We start from the raw sequence: 19,547 nt of genomic DNA on the forward strand, positions 1-19,547 counted from the left end.
ACCATTAATTTTAACTGACACATTTTATAAAATTGGTGACTAGTGATGGTGTACCTATAGCCTGCTTGATATTTATTGCGAATGAATTGTAAATAAACAAGATTTTCGTTTTGACTAAAAAGTTTGCTTATGTGTTGACGTCAGGACCATGGACAGCACTGGGTCGTTTGAAGGTGATTTCTACTGACTGCACTAAGTACTCCCGAAAACACTTTTACCTCTGCACATAAAATCGTTTTTTCCCTCTATAAGCCACTATGTAATTTATCAGTCTACAGTGTATTGCATTGGGACCAATGGAGATGGTGGAGTAGAAAGTGTTGCTGGGCATATAAACCTCAACTCCTATGAAAGAACATCCTATATAGATTTTACAGACCATAATGAGTAATACCAACCCATATTTACTTCAGCAGAATAGTTTAGTTTAAACCAATGTATTTCATAAACAGCATTTGGGGAATTTATTTGACCGTGGAAAATATTTTTTACCCAAATGTGTTGCAAATATCACTTAAAAATGAACAAATATGTATCATTGTTAATGTATAGACACGTTTTCATTTCATGAATAAATACAGGTTAATTATAATTTTATACTATTACGTGGTGGACGTTTATTTTGAAAATGTCCTTAATTCCGGAAGTAACGTTACATGTATAATGTTGCTGACGAAACCGTCAAGATAGACCAGAGCCTGTCGTTTCCAATTGATAAAAATGAAAAATCGTGAGAAGAGCAAGCAATGAGGTGGGCAGAGCCAAGCACGAGCTAGTGAGATTCTATTGGCGCGTTCTAGCATTTATTTGCACATTTGCGTTAGGGAACGCCTACTCTGAAGTGGCGTGTGTAATATCTCAATTCTTGCACACAAAAACAACGCAAAGGGTCATGCATACAAATCACACAGCACTCTGTTACAAATTCTAGTTTTAGAAACTGAATACTGTATGGTGATCAAATGTTTAATCGATGAGAAAATTTGCAGAACGTTGGCCAAAATCCATCTCGCGCCATTATCTCACACTGGGCTTCTTCTGGTAGTGAGTGGACACGCGAACCGGATGCTTCACATTTATACATCCGGTGAAATATCTGGCTAATTGTTGTATCTGTGGTCAAAGTGGACGAGACGCTGAATCGCTTCCCGTCTGTATTAGTGACGGCCAGATCATGACGAAATACTGCCGGGACTTTTTTGACATTTTAGTCTTGCTGCACTACATTTGACTTCGAGTCGTCGGCATCTATACGTTTCAACAGCCTATTTCTTCTACACTTCACCCAATAACAATTACTTATTCTGAGGGCATTTTCAATCCAATAATGGCAAATTCCGTTGCCTTTCACACTCAGCTAGCCTCCATCATGGAGGTTTTGGCTAACGCGGCCGTGGCTGAAATCTGCGAGCTTGTTGACAATGGCTATGCGGTCCTGCATTTGGAGATATCTCAAGGACAGAAGGAGAATGAAGCGTTGAGGAGAAAACTACGGATGATGGAGCTGAAAGTGTCTCGTGCGAGTGCCATGAGAGCGGGAATGGGAAACTCAATCCTCGCGCACAGTCGCTTTCGAACTCACGTTGGCATGGAATCGAAAAGGACATCAAGCGGTAAGATTAGCGTTCCAATAGAGAGCAATAGTAATGGCGTCTTTTTGTAGGCACTAACCGCCTATGGGAAATTAATACCGTTTTTGGATTAACGCCGAAAATGTCTACAGGCGTACATTTTATACGTTTTGTTCTATGAGATAATCTTCATCAGTCACTTTTTAAAACATTTATGTAATATAAAAAAGCACAAAGGCTTCATAATTCATAAAGGTAATGTTAACGGACTGATATTTTCTTATAGACCAACACGTATAATATCGCCTAAACCTGTGTTAAACCCAGACCTTACCAACGTTTATCCCAAAACCCAATCATTTCCCCCATCGGAATAGTGCCCCACAGTGGACACGTCATAATACCCATACAATCTAGTGGTCAACACGGAAATAGTTTGTTTTTTCACTATTAATTCTCATAGGGGATTTCAGATCCACTTGCGTGCCTGGCGTGACGTTTTGAAAACTAAATCTCTCGGACAAGGTGACTTTTATAAATATGTTCCGCCCTATTTACTCTCAGATTCGAAAATGCTAATTAGCATCAAAGTAGACATGCAAGACTACAAATTTCTGCACGCTCCGGCACATTCTCTAGCTGACACATTTGCTGTCGGCTAGTAACTACTAGCAACCTTGATCCATTGAATTGCTGCATAAAGCAATTCAAAACTAACTTGTTGACATGTTCTGTTGCAGATTCAAAGCAAGATTAACTCATTGCAGAATGCATCTATAATCATGAATGAATACGCATATTTATTTGACAAGAATGCACCTAGTCACTCAAACACCTGAACTCCAACAATTACATTGTTTTAAAGAAATCGAAATGGTGAACAATGCATACATAACATAAACATCTAATTTGAAGTAAAGATTCAATGCCACAAACCTGGGACATTGAAGAGCCCCATATTAACTATTATTACTATCCGAGCGTGCACAGATTCTTCTGCTTGTCCATTTTGGGAATTAAGACCATCACAAATAACACAATGTAAAACAGCATATTGTGATTTATGGTGGGTGAGTTAAAAATGGAGTTACAAAAAAAATGGCTACGGTAGGTTAAATATAAAATACTGTGTCAACTCAAGTAGAATGAGAAACGCACTTAACAGACTCAACAAGGTAGCCATGCCTAAAAGCAGCTATATCAACACCCTTCTTGTCAATTTAACAGGTCCATTTTGCTGCTGTCAATTGTGAGCAGCACATTTGACACTGCATTGTCAAAACCCCAGAATAAGCAGCAGGACAGCATTACACAGGTGGGGAAAAAAGTAGCAAAAACAGTAGTACACAGCAACACTTTTAAACGTGTTACTGAGTCTAGATGTTATCAAATCAGGAGAACAACAAGTGAAAGAAGCAGCATAGGGAAAATGGGTGAATGTAGGGTGGGTTTATAGAGAAGATGGAGAGGTCCGAAGTTGAGGGACCATGGGGCATAAAAGGCCATGTGGAATAAGGGCTAGCTAGAGGGATTGTTGGCCATGGAATAAATATAAAATGGTTTGATTCTGCACCCCTTTTAGGTTGTTGTCACATATCCGGCCCATGTCCAGTTATACTCGGGGTCTCAGCACGTGTCCCTCGACAACATTCCAACTCCATTGCAGCCTTCAAATCGTGGTCATTGTGTGTCTGTGAATCACATTAAAGACGTTGACTGATCACAGCATTTCCACAAAAAGAGCCATACACAATACAACTTAAGCATTGAGGACAGAATTTTGTTGACATGGTGGTTCACACTGTCTAGTGTGTGAATAATGGAAGAATCTTACCCCAGCTGTAGGTTCATTTGAGTGTGTGGTCACTTAGGCCTGCACGTCAACCAGTACTGGGACCATTGGAGACTTGGAATGCTTGCTCTCAAAGTTCTGCTTGAATGTCTTCGGGTCTGCATCTATAAAGGTCAAGTACAACATGGAGGAAGTTAATCTGTGGCTTCGATTGACTTGAAAGTTTACACAAATGATAAACTAAGCAATATGATTCAACAAACTACTACACATATAACAGACTGTGCCACACAGTCCAGTCCAATAGCCTACACATGGAGAGGAACCTAAAAGCACATACAGTACCAACAAACACTACTCACCCAACAGACAGGGCAGGTGTGGATCGGTGCTTCCTTGGCTGCAGTCTTCTGGTCTGCAACTGCATCCTTAGCAGCCTCCGCCTTGGCATCAGTCAACAAGTTCAACTTGAGAGTGGAGCATGCGTTATATTAGTTGAGTGGCGACTAGTATGAGGGGACTGGAGCTCTGTTAATTGCGGGCGGGCTATTCTTTGGATGCTGAAATCAGTCATTTTTCATAAAACTTCATTTTATGTGACATCGGAGCTCCAGTCCGCCCACACTAGTTGCTGCTCAACTCCATCGTTAATTGTGGAATTGAGTCGGCTAGGCTCGACTAACTTTTTTCATCACTGTCCCAGAATCATCCGGAAGTGCAATTTAAACTGTCCCAAACTGAAGATGAATGTCCCATAATAAAATACTAAAAAAAACAAAAAAACATTGATATGCCAACATGGGCCTACTCTAGGACCTATGTCATTCACAGTGATTTAAAAGGCTAATAAGAGTAGACTACTCCCGAAATAGACCAATGGGGCTGTCAACTGAGCCAGAAATGCACATAACAAAAATTGCATCTAAAAAGGTCATTGGAATAGTATTTCCATCTATTTTACATAAATGTAGATACATTATTAGCCCTCGTAAAAATGTCACCTAGGTTATATGCATATTGCCTACAGCCTCTCATGTCCACACTGACGCTGACATGAGGGACACTAGAAAATGTAGGCAAACTTAATGACACTTAAATATAGGCTGAACGCCAGTCATGTTTGACAATTATCAAGTATTGTAATTAACACATTAACGTCTAAAGGTTTGATTCTGTTGACATTGCTTTCTCGAGGCACAGTTAGTTTAGATCAAATGGTCACAAGAGCGGAGTGAAGGACATTGCCTGTTGCGCACTGCACACGTCACACACCTTGAAATCTGAATGGAGGCAGTCAGCATTTTGAAACTATTTAACCATAAAGGTAATTGTTTAAAACCTGTAAGTTGTCCTTTTTTAGGCATATCTAAGCTTGTTTCAAAGTACCCTATAGCCAAAATCAGATCATAGAAATGTTGAGGGAATTGTTTATAAAAACGTCCTTATGCCATAGAAACCAGCATTTCTATGTTCTATTGGTTTTCAAATCAACTTTCTCTATTTTCCACAAGGCAAAGACAAAATCCTAGTCATATTAGTAACCCAAGCTAGTTGTTGCATCTTTAGATTTCCCCTCTTTCTAATTTTCTAACTGATATTTTCATATTTGTCACACCAAACCTGCTCACATGTGCAGTGCATTTATTTTTATATCTTTATTTTTGTAGAACTGTGTTTTCCTGCTAATTGCATTTTGGAACATTCACGCGTAGCCTAGGCTACTTCTGTGTGTGCATTTCTGTGCTTATAATGTGAACAAAATAATAGTTTATCAACATTTTAAGCTAAACCTTCTGATTTGTTGCGCATTTGCCGCATTGCTTTTAAAATTGTACAGTAGTTGTATGCGTTTTGGATCTATCGTCTCAGAACTACATATTTTTTTATCGTCGACGGGACAACCTCAATTTCGAGCCCTGGCTACATACCCAGAGAGAAAGTACATCGTTCGAACCTCTCTCTGAAACTGTTGGATGATTGTTTCTCACCTTTCCTGTGTTGGCTCTAGTAATGATTGGTAGGTCTAGCGGCGGTCAGGATACAACAAGCGAGGCAAAGAAGAATTATGAGGGAGAAGTATGTAGCTAGCTAGTTAATTAGTTAGTTTCTCACATCACTTGTCATGACTACCTGCTGCAGCGCTCTCTCAACTCCGGCCCACCACTCAATTACTCACGCACTCAACAACAGCCTGCCTCACTGCCTGATTGTCAGCAGCAGCAGGTAACAGTGAAATAAAAAATATATAATAATTAAAGAGAAATGCAATTTAGAAGTAGCCCAAAAACCTGCAACCCGCGACCAATACATTTTCACCCACAACATCGTTTACAAAGTAGCCCAATTTTGCAAGACCCTGCTCATTGGCCAAACCCTATGGGGAAACGAATTTGATTTATTTTGTTGCAATTAGTGTATATGTATTTTTGGGGATAAACACATGCTTAGGAGATCTGATACGTTTTGTTCTGAGAATCTTCATCAGCTAACGTCACTTTTGTAATCAAAACCAACACATAAAGCACAGGTGTCAAACTCATTCCACGGAGGGCCGAGTGTCTGCAGGTTTTCGCTCCTCCCTTGTACTTGATTGATGAATTATGGTCACTAATTATTAAGGAACTCCCCACAACTTGTTGTCTAGGGCTTCATTGAAAGGAAAAACCAAAAACCTGCAGACACTAGGCCCTCCATGGAATGAGTTTGACACCCCTGACATAAAGGCTTCACAATTCCTAAAGTTCATGTTAACTGTCTATTATCCCATAGAACAAAACGTATACGATCTCCTAAGCCTGTGTTAACCTCAGACCTTTATTTTAGTTGTTTATCCCAAAATCCCATTCCCCAATGGGAATGGCTGAAGAACCAGAGGTGACTAATTTCTGTTTTTTTAGGACTACAAGCTGGCGAGCACTATAGAACATATAGTAGCTACATTTATTGGTTACATCAATTTAGAAATGAACTTATCAAGACACCATTGATAAAGTGTGTTGTGTGTGTATGTAAACAATGTCCCTTGTCTGCTCATTTTAGGTGAGGTACAATGTCAGAGAGCAGTTGATTCCCAGTTGGTCACCAGCCTTTTTAGGGACGGAAAGTCCTCAGGTGATACTGGACAGACTACCACACAGAGAAAGGTAAGCATTTGTCCACACTTGTTTCAGAAAGGGCAGCCTAATATTTCAGTGGTTATCAACACAACCTAGGTCTGAATGTAAATATGACATATAGCCTACCCATGCTAGTGGTATTTTTGCAATCAAGTGATCCTGTTTTATCTGTTTACTGTTCTGTTAGTGTTCTTGTGCTACATTTTTTTCAGCTGTCTTTATGACTGTGACGTGTTCAGAGTACATTTTCTCACAGTTAGTAGATTATTCCCAGTTATAAACTGTGTGGTTCCAGCCCTGAATGCTGATTGGCTGACAGCCATGGTATATCAGACTATATACCAAGGGTATGACAAAACATTTATTTTTGTTTTACGTTGGTAACCAGTTCATAATAGAAATAAGGCACCTCGGGGGTTTGTGATATAGGGCTAATATACCACAGCTAAGGGTTGTGTCCAGGCACTCCACGTTGAGTTGTGTGTAAGAACAGCACTTAGCCGTGGTATATTGGTCATATACCACACCTCCTCGGGCCTTATTGCTTAATTATATCTTGCATCCCAATTGATTTTACCCAACCTTGTGTCCAACAGCCTGCTGCGTTGGATGAGGTAAAGCCCAAATCACTTACCATCAAAGAGGAGAGGCGGGAAGAAGCCTGGGACAATCATGACCAACGAGAGAGATTGAGTACCGGTAATTAAATGGGAAACGGGCTTAATCAAGTGTTTTCATTGTGCCTTTTGGGGGAATTGTTTTTGTATTACACACATCTCACTCCACTTAGGTTCTGGGCTGTACCATTTATCCTTTTCCCATAAATATGAATACATCTAAATGTTATATTGGGGGAAAAAAACACAATAAATTAATACTGTCATGTAAAATGATTGCAATAATGTTAGACTGCATACAATTCATAAATTGATTTAATTATAAGTACAACCGATTTCATGCCAATAGTTTTGGCTTTCTTATAGACTATAAATGGCTCATCCTTTGACAGATTTGTGATATTTGATAACCTTCATGAGCATCCAGTTCATAGTGATTCACATACTGTTGTTGATTTTGTAGGAGCTTTAAATCATAGCATTGATGGAGGAGAAAGGCATTCCAACATCGTCACAGAGGCTACTCAACCAATCAGCAAACAGGAGAATGCCAGCTCTTGTAAATGGGTGAGTGGCGAAACCGACAACAATGAAAACCTGAGTGTGAACAAAAGATCTCAAACCCCAGCATTGGAAGATGGTGATGGAATACTTGACCATGCAGGCTTTGATTGTATGATGTTTGAGCCCCCCAGACAACTTGGGACTCTTAGCACCCAGGGTCCTGGGGCTGATCTTCCCGAGTGCTCTTACTCTCATGTGGATGTTGTACCTCTTAATTCTGATTCAGAGAATAGTTTTCCCTTTTCGATGAACAAGGTGAGTCACTCCATAACTGAGCACAAACAACCTGTAGCTTACAGAGATAATAGACAGAGGGTGCCGTTGCCCTCAGATGAGCCTCACATGACTGTGCGAAAAGGCATGGAGACTGGATCCAATGCCTTGGTAATGACGGATGGTTGGGTCTCCCATGACAGTCATAATAACGACGCTGTGAATTACAACCAAGACGGCACAGCAGGTAACCGGTTCATTTGTAGTTTCTGTGGTAAGACTTTGGCTTGTCTGAAGAACCTCAAGACACACCTTAGGGTTCACACCGGGGAGAAGCCGTTCAGCTGCATGCAGTGCGGGAAGCGCTTCTCCGACTCCAGCAACCTCAAGCGACACCAGAGCGTTCACACAGGGGAGAGACGCTACGGCTGCAGCCACTGCGGCAAGCGCTTCGCCCAGTCGGGGCACCTCAAAGTCCACCTGAGCGTACACACAGGATGCAAGCAGTTCAGATGCCCACAGTGTGGAAAGACTTTCATATCGGCCAATCATCTCAAGAGACACATCAGTGTCCACGATGGAGAAGAAAGTATTTTACCAACCACTTTTCAGTGAGTGAAAGCATACCCAAACGTGCTCCAGCCCAGCTTGAACAAAAAAAAATAATTGGGGGCTCGACTGAAGGAGATGATCATCCAAAAAGTATTCCATACACTTTTGAATGAGTGTTTTTGTAACTTATATCATTGAAGTTGTTTATCACTCATCCTCAGCCCACTGTGTGAAAATTGGTTTGCGGACTCAAGGTGTCTCGTCAGACACAACTGTTCACACAGGAGAAAGACCCTCCATCTGCATACAGTCTGGGTGAGGAGCTTACTGCGAAACACAACCTTACACTTCACCTATAGAGAAACCATTCTGGTTGCTCAAGTGCTGGAGATGTATTGTCACTGAGTATACCAGGAACACGATCATGAATAATTCTACTTTTTAACTTTTTGACTGAACACATTTTTGTCTGTAGGCTATTTGTCATTTACAGTTTAGGAGTAGTCTTATAACGAAACAAAAACAATGGAATCAACAAATAATTTGTGTGCGTCCATTAATATTAATATTTCAAGTACTGCAAGCAATATATGAAAGGTGCCGTACAAACAGTTACAACTATTGTTAATGTAAAAAATGCTACCTCTCTTTAGGAAAAACACTCCTCCAAGCCAATCACTCTAGTCAAATGCTATCTCGCAAAGGCTCATTTATGACATTTTTGTGATAATTATTCTGTTGCACATATGATTTTTTTCAGAATTGCCCCTGAAAATTGATGTTTTTGTGAAATAAACAATTTTAAGAAAAAGGCCACATTCCTGACTTTCTTGACTCTCATCCAGTAGGATGCAGAACCAGCTTCTCGTCAGCAACCCTAAAGAAGCACTTCCGGATCATGTAATTTCTGAAATCTTCAAAAGTCTCCCACGTAATAGTAGAAGTGTCAATAACCTGTATTTATTCATGATATATGAAAATGGTCTAAACATTAATGACTCATATTTAAGTGAAATTTGCATTAAAGTTGGGCTTTTAAAACATGTTCCAGGGTCAAATAAAGAATAACACATTTCTATATACAGCACATACAAATATTGCACTGTACAGGAAAAAATATTGATTGTATGTCCATAAAACTACTATAGCCCCTAGTATACAAAACAGATGAATTTGAACAAAAAGCTGGGTCATAGGAAGTGTTGCTGGCTTTTTACTCTGCCCCTTCCATAGCCCACAATGCAACACACTGTATATGGCCAGCCAGCAGCATACCACCCTGCATCCAACTGCTGGCTTGCCACAGAAGCTAAGCAGGGTTGGTCCCTGGATGTGACCAGCTGCTGCTGGAGGTGGTGTTGGAGGGCCAGTAGGAGGCATTCTTTCCTACTTTCCTCCTTCATCTCCTCTCCCGTGTAACTATTTCCCAGGTCGTTGCTTTAAATAAGAATGTGTTCTCAGTCAACTTACCTGGTAAAATAAGGGTTGTACTATATATATATATAAAATACATATTTTACTGTAGAGAATAATTTTACTGCCTGTCTCAGATAAACTGGGGTGGAAAATACTCAGTATGTTTGGTTAGTAGAGACCCTAATCAGTTTTGGAGGGGGACTTTGTCGTACAGATTGTTGCTGGCTTTCACTCCACCACCTCCATTGCCGCCAGTGGATAGATGCAGCTACATGTAGCTGATATAATGGAAGTCCTGTGGGCAAAGAGTTGAACAACTTTTGCAGGGATGGGGAGCATTCAAGCAAAGAAGATGAAGATTCTGTAAAACAGTCTTGTGCTGTTATGAAGGTAGATGACTAATAATGTGACAAAATGTATAATATCTCTTACCTGGGAAATGTTTACTACGGTTTCACCCTAGTTCAAATGCAGTACGTTACAGCCTTATTCTAAAATGGATTAAATATTTTTCCCCTCAACCTACACACAATACCCCATAATGACAAAGCAAAAACAGGTTTAGACATTTTTGCTAATTTATTAAAAATAAGAAACATAACTATCTTATTTACATAAGTATTCAGAGTCTCTCCCATATTTAACCTAGATAGTTTGTGTGTATGTATTGATATGTAGGCAACGTGCCTTTTTAATACATTTTTTAATTGATGTAGTTCTTGTCTATTAATTTGATGTATTATGTTGTGTTTTGTGTGGACTCCAGGAAGAGTAGCTGCTGCTTTTGCAACAGCTAATGGGGATCCTAATAAAATAAAAATACCAAGAGCCTTTGCTGTCAGACTCGAAATTGAGCTCAGGTGCATCCTGTTTCCATTGATCATCCTTGATGTCTTGATTGGAGTCCACCTGTGGTAAATTCAATTGATTGGACATTATTTGGAAAGGTACACACCTGTCTATATAAGGTCCCACAGTTGACAGTGCATGTCGGAGCATAAACCAAGCCATGAGGGTCGAAGGAATTGTCCGTAGAGCTCCGAGACAGGATTCTGTCGAGGCACAGATTTGTGGAAGGGTGCCAAAAAATGTCTGAAGCATCGAAGGTCCCCAAGAACACAGTGGCCTCCATCATTCTTAAATGGACAAAGTTTGGAAGCACCAAGACTCTTCCTAGAGCTGGCCGACCGGCCAAACTGAGCAATCGGCGGAGAAGGGCCTTGGTCAGGGAGGTGACCAAGAACCTGATAGTCACTCTGACAGAGCTCCACAGTCCACTATTCCTCTGTGGAGATGGGAGAATCTTCCAGAAGTACAACCGTTTCTGCTGCACTCCACCAACCAGGCCTTTATAGTAGAATGGCCAGACGGAACCACTCCTCAGTAAAAGGCACATGACAGCCCGCTTGGAGTTTGCCAAAAGGCACCTAAAGACTCTGACCATGAGAAACAAGATTCTCTGGTCTGATGAAACCAAGATTGAACTCTTTGGCCTGAATGCCAAGAGTCACGTCTGGAGGAAACCTGGCACCATCCCTATGGTGAATCATGGTGGGGGCAGCATTATGCTGTGGGGATGTTTTTCAGCGGCAGGGACTAGGAGACTAGTCAGGATCAAGGGAAAGATGAATGGAGCAAAGTACAGAGCGATCCTTGATGAAAACCTGTGCCAGGGAGTTCAGGACAGCAGACTGGGGTGAAGGTTCACCTTCCAACAGGACAATGACCCTAAGCACAAAGCCAATACAATGCAGGACTGGCTTCGGGACAAGCCTCTGAATGTCCTTGAGTGGCCCAGCCAGAGCCCGGACTTGAACTCGATCGAACATCTCTGGAGAGACCTAAAAATAGCTGTGCAGTGACGCTCCCCATCCAACCTGACAGAGCTTGAGAGGATCTGCAGATTAGATTGGGAGAGACTCCCCAAATACAGGTGTGCCAAGCTTGTGGCGTCACACCAAAGACGACTCGAGGCTATAATCACTGCCAAAGGTCCTTCAACAAAGTACTGAGTAAAGGGTCTGAATACTTATGTAAACGTGATATTTCAGTTGTTTACTTTTAATACATTTGCAAAAATGTCTAAACAATTTTTGCTTTGTCATTATGGGGTATTGTGTGTAGATTGATGGGGGGAAATAAGCAATTTAATCAGTTTTAGAATAAGGCTATAATGTAACAATGTGGAAAAAGTAAAGGGGTCTGAATATTTTCTGAATGCACTGTATATATTTTGTCCTTGGTCAGCCATGGCTCGGAGAAACATAGAATATTACAGTTCTTCAGATCACATTGATAAGATAGTCTCAAACTGAGCTCGTCCAGTTTATTCTCCAGTGCTTGAACGTTCGACAATAGAACGGAGGGTAGAGGCGGTTCATCCACTCGCCGACGTAGTCTCGTCAGGTATCCCGCAGGCCGTCCTCTATAACAATACAGACTGTACTAACATAATTATCTATGAGACGTCATATTATTGAAAGCTTTTAAGAAAGGATGAATCTGGTTCCCTTACAGTATATGGTGAAGGAGATGAGTAAGCCTGAGTGCATCCAATTCAAAGAGGAAAGACAGGAGGACACCATAAGCCTACAGAATGACTCAAGGATAAAAGGTGGGTTCTTATATTTGTCCTATTTCACACATGCACAAGTGTGTATTACTACGCATGTGTGAATTGAAAATGTGTTTTTTTGCATATCCCACTCTCCCTGAGACACCCTCGGCGAGTGGGGTCAAGGCCATGGTCTGCCATTCAACGTCGACCGTGGAGCAATTAGGATTAAGTGCCTTGCTCAAGGGCAGATCGACAGATTTTTCACTTTGTCGGCTCAGGGAGAGTAAGTGCAATGCGGGCCTATAATAAAATGTAAAATGCCAGTCATATGGAATGGATGATTTATCTATACTAAAAAATACCACTCCATCTTAGAATTATTTCTCCAAAAGTCAAGGAAAGGCAATTATCCACAATTTTGTATATTTCATCAATTATTTCCTCTCTATAGGCAGTGTTGAATCAGGTGCTGATGAAGACAAAAGGGGTGTGATTGGACACACTCAGACCGACAGTCTCTTTGAGGACTATGATCCGCACATCAACGCAGACCAAGAGAGGGAGCGCACGATCCAGAAGTTTCAGCATACGAACGTTGCACACCGCGTACGAAAGCAGGGATACTCAGGCTTGTGGACACAAAGCAGCACTGAAACAGATTCTGAGGATCCAGCTTGCTCTTATTCTGAGGAAATTAGCCCCACTCATGTCAAAGCTCACACAAAGCAACAACAGACTTCCGTAGCTGAGGAAAGCAATTTGTTCGCTGTTGAATCTCACAATGTGAAACCAGTGTCTGCAATGCTTGATTCTGAACCCTATGAAGAAAAATATAAATCTAGCAGTAATGATTATTATAATAATGATAGCAGTAATAATTTGCATCCACAAAACAGCATCTCTTATGAGACTACTGAAAACTTTGGAAATCTTGCTGGGAGGTGTTTCTCTAACAGTCAAGTAAATATTAGAGGGAACACAACAAGGCCCAAGGTGGGCATAGTTCAACGCTACATGGCAGGACATAAAATGCAACACGGGGTTGGCAAGCGAGAAAAACGGTTTGTTTGTGGCTTCTGCAGAAAAAGTTTCACTTGTCCAAAGTATCTTCAGTCTCACCAGCGGGTTCACACAGGAGAAAAACCCTTCAGCTGCTCTCAGTGTGGGAAGAGGTTCGGCCAAGCTGTTTATCTGAAGAAACATCAGAACGTCCACACGGGAGAGAAACCATTTGTTTGCCCATTGTGTGGAAAGCAGTTTGCGGATGCAAGTAATCTCATCAGACACAAGAGTGTTCATACAGGAGAAAGACCCTTCATCTGAATACAGTCTGGGGAGAGGTTTGCTGTGAAGCACAACCTTATAATTCACAGAGAGCGAAACCATTCAGGTTGCTCAAATGCTGGAGATTGTATTGTCACAGAGTATACCATGGACACAATTAGTCAGGAATAATTCAACTTTTTAACATTTTGACTGAACACTTGTCTTTAGGCTATTTGTCATTTACAGTTGATGACTGGTCTTGTTTTTTGTGTGTGCCTCCATTAAAGCAGCAATATGTAACTTTTTGGGCGACACAACCAAATTCACATAGAAACCAAAGTTATAGATTTGACATTCTCATTGAAAGCAAGTCTAAGAAGTTGTAGATCTGTTCTATGTCTGCCATTTCTATGCTTCCTGTCCTTACGTTTTTACGTCTTTTACTTTCGGTTTTATACATCAGCGTCAACCAGCTGAAAATATAATATTTTTGGTTATTGAAAATATATTTCACATCGGTTTAGATGGTACAATAATTCTCTCCACTATGCATTGCTTGTTATGTCACAATCTGAAATTAGTCGAAATATTCGAATTTTTGCAACCAGGAAATGACGGAGTGATTTCTGCATATTGCACCTTTTTAATATTCATATTTCAGAAGTGCTGTAAGCAATATATGAAAGGTGCAATACAAACAGCGATTGTTACAACTATTAGTAATATAAAAAAAATACTACCTCTTTAGGAAAAACACTCGTCCAAGCCAATCACTCGAGTAAAATGATATCCCACAAAGGCTCACATATCACATTTTTGAACAATTTAAGAAATGCCACCACATTCCTGACTTTCCAGGCTCTCATCCAGTAGGATGCAGAACCAGTGTCTCGTCAGCAACAGTTAATCATACCAGGCTGTTGGAATTTCTGACATTTTCAATATAAAAGCACCCCACGTAATAGTGGAAAAGTGTCAATAACCTGTATTTATTCATGATATGAAAGTACATTTTCTAAACATTAACAATGATTTATAGGGGCCTCCCGGGTGGCGCAGTGGTCTAGGACACTGCATCGCAGTGCTAACTGCGCCACCAGAGTCTCTGGGTTCGCGCCCAGGCTCTGTCGCAGCCGGCCGCGACCGGGAGGTCCGTGGGGCGACGCACAATTGGGCTAGCGTCGTCCGGGTTAGGGTGGGTTTGGCCGGTAGGGATATCCTTGTCTCATCGCGCTCCAGCGACTCCTGTGGCGGGCCGGGCGCAGTGCGTGCCAACCAAGGGGGCCAGGTGCACGGTGTTTCCTCCGACACATTGGTGCGGCTGGCTTCCGGGTTGGAGGCGCGCTGTGTTAAAGAAGCAGTGCGGCTTGGTTGGGTTGTGCTTCGGAGGACGCATGGCTTTCGACCTTCGTCTCTCCCGAGCCCGTACGGGAGTTGTAGCGATGAGACAAGATAGTAATTACTAGCGATTGGATACCACGAAAATTGGGGAGAAAAGGGGATAAAAAAAAATAAAATAAAAAATAATAATAATAATAAAAAAATAAAAAAAACAATGATTTATATTTGTTTATATTTGTGACATCTGCATTAAATGTGGATTTTAAATTGTTTTCTAAGGTCAAATAAAGAATAACATTTCTGTATACAGCACATACAAATATTGCACTGTACAGGATACTCACTATAGTCCCTAGAATACAAAATAGATGAGTTTGAACAAAAAGCTAGGTCATATGAAGTGTTGCTGGATTTTTACTCCTCCCCCTCTATAGCCACCAATGCAATTCACTGTATTTGGAATACATATTGGACTGTAGAGAATACACTTTACAACCCGTCTCAAATAAACTGGGGTGGAAAATACTCAGTAGGGTCTCTACTAACCAAATATGGTAGTCTGGACCCTGATGTTATGGACACACAATCGATTGTTTTCCCTGCACATTGATGAATTTGTACTGTATAATGTCCAGGCACCCCACATTAAGCTGTTTGACCACAGTAAAAGTCCAGCAACACTTGCTATGCTTTTTGTTCAAACTCATCTGTTTTGTATTCTTAGGACTCTAGTGAGTAGACTGGACTCTGGTTTCATGGACACACAATCAATAGTTTTCCCTGTACAGTGTAATATTTGTACCGTATAGTGTCCAGGCATCCCATTTCAAGCAGTTTGACCACAGTAAAAGTCCAACAACACTTCCCTTTACCTATATTTTTGTTCACTCACCTTTTGTATTCTAGGGACTCTAGTGAGTAGACTGGACCATGGTTTTATGAACACACCATCAATAGTTTTTCCCTGTATAGTGCAATTTGTTTGTGCAATACAACAAAAATACAGTAAGACTTTGCTTAACTCCTCTGCGCTACGGATCCCTTTAGCGGGATCATTTTCCTAAACAACCGCTGAATTGCAGGGCGCAAAATATTACTAAAAATATTTATAATCATGCAATCACAAGTGAAATATACCGAAACACAGCTTAGCTTGTTGTTAATCCACCTATCGTGCCAGATTTTGAAAATATGCTTTGCAGCGAAAGCAATCCAAGCTTTTGAGAGTGTATCAATCAATGCTAGAACAGCTAGCCCCAAATTAGCATGGTCACGAAAGTCAGAAAAGCAATAAAATTAATCGCTTACCTTTGATAATCTTTGGATGTTTGCACTCACGAGACTTCCAGTTACACAATAAATATTATTTTTATTCGATAAATATTACTTTTATAACAAAAAAACGCCATTTGGGTTGCGCGTTATGTTCAGAAAACCAAAGCCTCGTTCCGTTCGACGAAAATTCCAAAAAGTATCCGTAATGTTCGTAGAAACATGTCAAATGTTTTTTTATAATCAATCCTCAGGTTCTTTTTAACAAACATAATCATTAATATTTCAACCGGACCGTAACCTATTCAATAAAAGAGAGAAAGAAAATGGAGAGCTACCCCTCTCGCGCAGGAACTAATCAAAGGACACCTGACTACTTTTGAAAAATCTCGCTCATTTTTCAAAATAAAAGCCTGAAACTATGTCTAAAGCCTGGTCACAGCCTGAGGAAGCCATTGGAAAAGGAGTCTGGTTGATACCGCTTTAAATGAAAGAAAGACGGGCAAGGAAACACAGATTAAAAAAAAAAAAAAAAAAATCACTTCCGGGTTAGATTTCCTCAGGTTTTCGCCTGCAGAATCAGTTTTGTTATACTCAGACAATATTTTGACAGTTTTGGAAACTTTGGAGTGTTTTCTATCCTAATCTGTAAATTATATGCATATTCTACGATCTGGACCTGAGAAATAGTCCGTTTACCTTGGGAATGTTATTTAAAAAAATAAAATAATAATCTGACCCCTAGCGTCAAGAGGTTTTAAACACTACATTTCAAAATTGCATCCTTGAACAATAGCACCAGTGAATTAACAAGATTTATATAATAATGATTTCTTATCATTATTTTATTGAAGCTTTTTTAACCAGTAGACTATTATGTTCCTTACATTAATTTACTTAAGCTCCAACCATTTCTCAATGAGCTGCAATTTATATTTTTTCTTCTATAAAGTAAAAACTCTTTTTAGTTTAGATTTTCCCCCAATCTAGTTACCATTTTGTAACAATTTTAACATTATGTACTATGCAAAGCTGCAAAAAATATTGATTTTGCATCATACACATAGCGTTTTACTGCGGACTTTTATTTTGAAGGCCAAATCCGAAAACCGGAACTCTTAATGTGGATAGATGAAGCTACATGTTGCTAATATATCTGGAGTCCCGTGGGTAAAGAGTTGAACAATTAAAAAAACATCCCACGTTATGTCGAGATCATGACTTATTTATTTCATGAGCACTACATAACAAAAGTTGTTTTGTCGAGATACGAGATAAAAAAGTTCCAAGCATAATCCATTAATTTGTTCGATTGCACGATCACATCATCAAGGAGTCCTGTGACTGCTTTGATCGAAATGCTGGGCATTTAAGCCCTGAACAATGCCGGACAGTCAGCTCTGTCTCCCAGGCTTCGATAAGCCCCCAAGACCACTGCCTGTCGCATGCAATGAACAATGCAGCTAACTTGGCTAGTCATGTGAGCTAGCTAGTTAGCTACATAGTGTTGTTAGCTAGTAAACTAGCTTGTTATCTACAGTGGCTTGCGAAAGTATTCACCCCCCTTCACATTTTTCCTATTTTGTTGCCTTACAACCTGGAATTTAAATAGATTTTGGGGGGTTTGTATCATTTGATTTACACAACATGCCTACCACTTTGAAGATGCAAAATATTTTTTGTTTAATTAACAAACAAGAAATTAGACAAAAAAACAGAACTTGAGCGTGTATAACTATGCACCCCCCAAAGCTAATACTTCATAGAGCCACCTTTTGCAGCAATTACAGCTGCAAGTCACTTGGGGTATGTCTCTATAAGCTTGGCACATCTAGCCACTGGGATTTTTGCCCATTCTTCAAGGAAAAACTGTTTCTGCTCCTTGAAGTTGGATGGGTTCCGCTGGTGTACAGCAATCTTTAAGTCATACCACAGATTCTCAATTGGATTGAGGTGTGGGCTTTGACTTTTTTCTTTAAGTATCGTCTTTTTTTCTGACCACTCCCGTAAAGCCGAGCTCTGTGGAGTACAGCTTAGTGGTCCTATGGACATATACTCCAATTTCTGCTGTGTAGTTTTGCAGCTCCTTCAAGGTTATCTTTGGTCTCTTTGTTGCCTCTCTGATTAATGCCCTCCTTGCCTGGTCTGTGAATTTTGGTGTGCGGCCCTCTCTTAGCAGGTTTGATGTGGTGCCATATTCTTTCCATTTTTTAATAATGGATTTAATGGTGCTCCGTGGGATGTTCAAAGTTTATGATATTTTTTTTTATAACCCACCCCTGATCTGTACTTCTCCACAACTCTGGGGCCTTTCAGAATAGGTTTATATATACTGAGATCATGTGACACTTAGTTAAATAAAGTCCACCTGTGTGCAATCTAACTATGTGACTTCTGAAGGTAATTGGTTGCACCAGATCTTATTTAGGGGATTCATAGCAAAGGGGGTGAATACACGTGCACGCACCACTTTTCCGTTTTTTATTTTTAAGAATATTTTGAAACAAGTAATTTTTTTCATTTCACTTCACCAATTTGTACTATTTTGTGTATGTCCATTACATGTAATCCAAATAAATGTCAATTTAAATTACAGGTTGTAATGCAACAGAATAGGAAAAATGCCAAGGGGGATGAATACTTTTGCAAGGGTCAGTTGTTAGCTTGCATACTGGTTGTTAGCTTGCATACAGTGCCTTCAAAAGGTATTCATACCCCTGGACTTATTCCACATAAGTCCAGGCTTTATGTTACAGCCTGAATTTAACATTGATTAAATATAGTTTTTTCTCACCTGTTTACACACAATACCCCATAATGACAAAGTGAAAACATGTTTGTAGACATTTTAGCAAATCTATTAAAAATGAAATACACATTACAGCTTTGGGTCATTTTGGGTATGAGTCGTCAGCTTTGAACATCTGGATTTGGGTATTTTCTCCCATTCTTCCCTGCAGATTTTCTCATGCTCTGTTAATTTAGCTGGGGAGCGGAGGTGAACAGCAATCTTCAAGTCTTTCCACAGACTTTCAATTGGATACAAGCCTGGGCTTTGGCTGGGCCACTAAAGGACTTTCACATTCTTGTTCTGAAGCCATTCCAGCATTGCTTTGGCTGTATGCTTGGGATCATTGTTCTGTTGTAACGTAAATCTTCACCCCAGTCTAAGATGAGCTGTGCTTGGTTTTCTCCAGACATAGCGCTTGCATTCAGGCCAAAGAGTATACATTTTTGTCTCATCAGATCACAGAATCTTTTGCCTTATAA

At 40.3% G+C, this 19,547-nt stretch overlaps 1 protein-coding gene across 3 annotated transcripts; it reads left to right on the top strand.

Moving 5' to 3' along the window:
• Positions 1–1,137: 1,137 nt before the first annotated feature.
• Positions 1,138–13,964, top strand: LOC120046788 (zinc finger protein 226-like). Of its 3 annotated transcripts, XM_038992297.1 has the most exons (7): positions 1,138–1,613; positions 6,403–6,506; positions 7,076–7,178; positions 7,560–7,663; positions 12,359–12,455; positions 12,558–12,681; positions 12,850–13,964. In XM_038992297.1, the coding sequence occupies exons 1-7, from the start codon at positions 1,328–1,330 to the stop codon at positions 12,857–12,859; spliced, it is 828 nt and encodes a 275-aa protein (XP_038848225.1). In that variant the 5' UTR covers positions 1,138–1,327; the 3' UTR covers positions 12,860–13,964. The 3 variants fall into 3 exon arrangements, with proteins under 3 accessions (XP_038848225.1, XP_038848223.1, XP_038848224.1); XM_038992295.1 differs by lacking the exon at positions 12,558–12,681; XM_038992296.1 differs by lacking the exons at positions 12,359–12,455; positions 12,558–12,681; positions 12,850–13,964 and having other exon boundaries at positions 7,560–9,249.
• The last annotated feature ends 5,583 nt before the right edge of the window (positions 13,965–19,547 follow it).

The sequence above is a fragment of the Salvelinus namaycush genome, chromosome 4 (assembly GCF_016432855.1).
Source record: "Salvelinus namaycush isolate Seneca chromosome 4, SaNama_1.0, whole genome shotgun sequence".
NCBI classification, from domain to species: Eukaryota; Metazoa; Chordata; class Actinopteri; order Salmoniformes; family Salmonidae; genus Salvelinus; species Salvelinus namaycush.

What these genes read in the sequence shown, in the direction of transcription:
- LOC120046788 (XM_038992295.1), top strand. Translation starts at nt 1,328, where the DNA reads ATGGCAAATTCCGTTGCCTTTCACACTCAGCTAGCCTCCATCATGGAG. An exon ending in ATCGAAAAGGACATCAAGCG is followed by an intron (nt 1,614 to 6,402) that starts GTAAGATTAGCG and finishes TGCTCATTTTAG; the next exon opens with GTGAGGTACAATGTCAGAGA. An exon ending in ATGCCAGCTCTTGTAAATGG is followed by an intron (nt 7,664 to 12,358) that starts GTGAGTGGCGAA and finishes GTTCCCTTACAG; the next exon opens with TATATGGTGAAGGAGATGAG.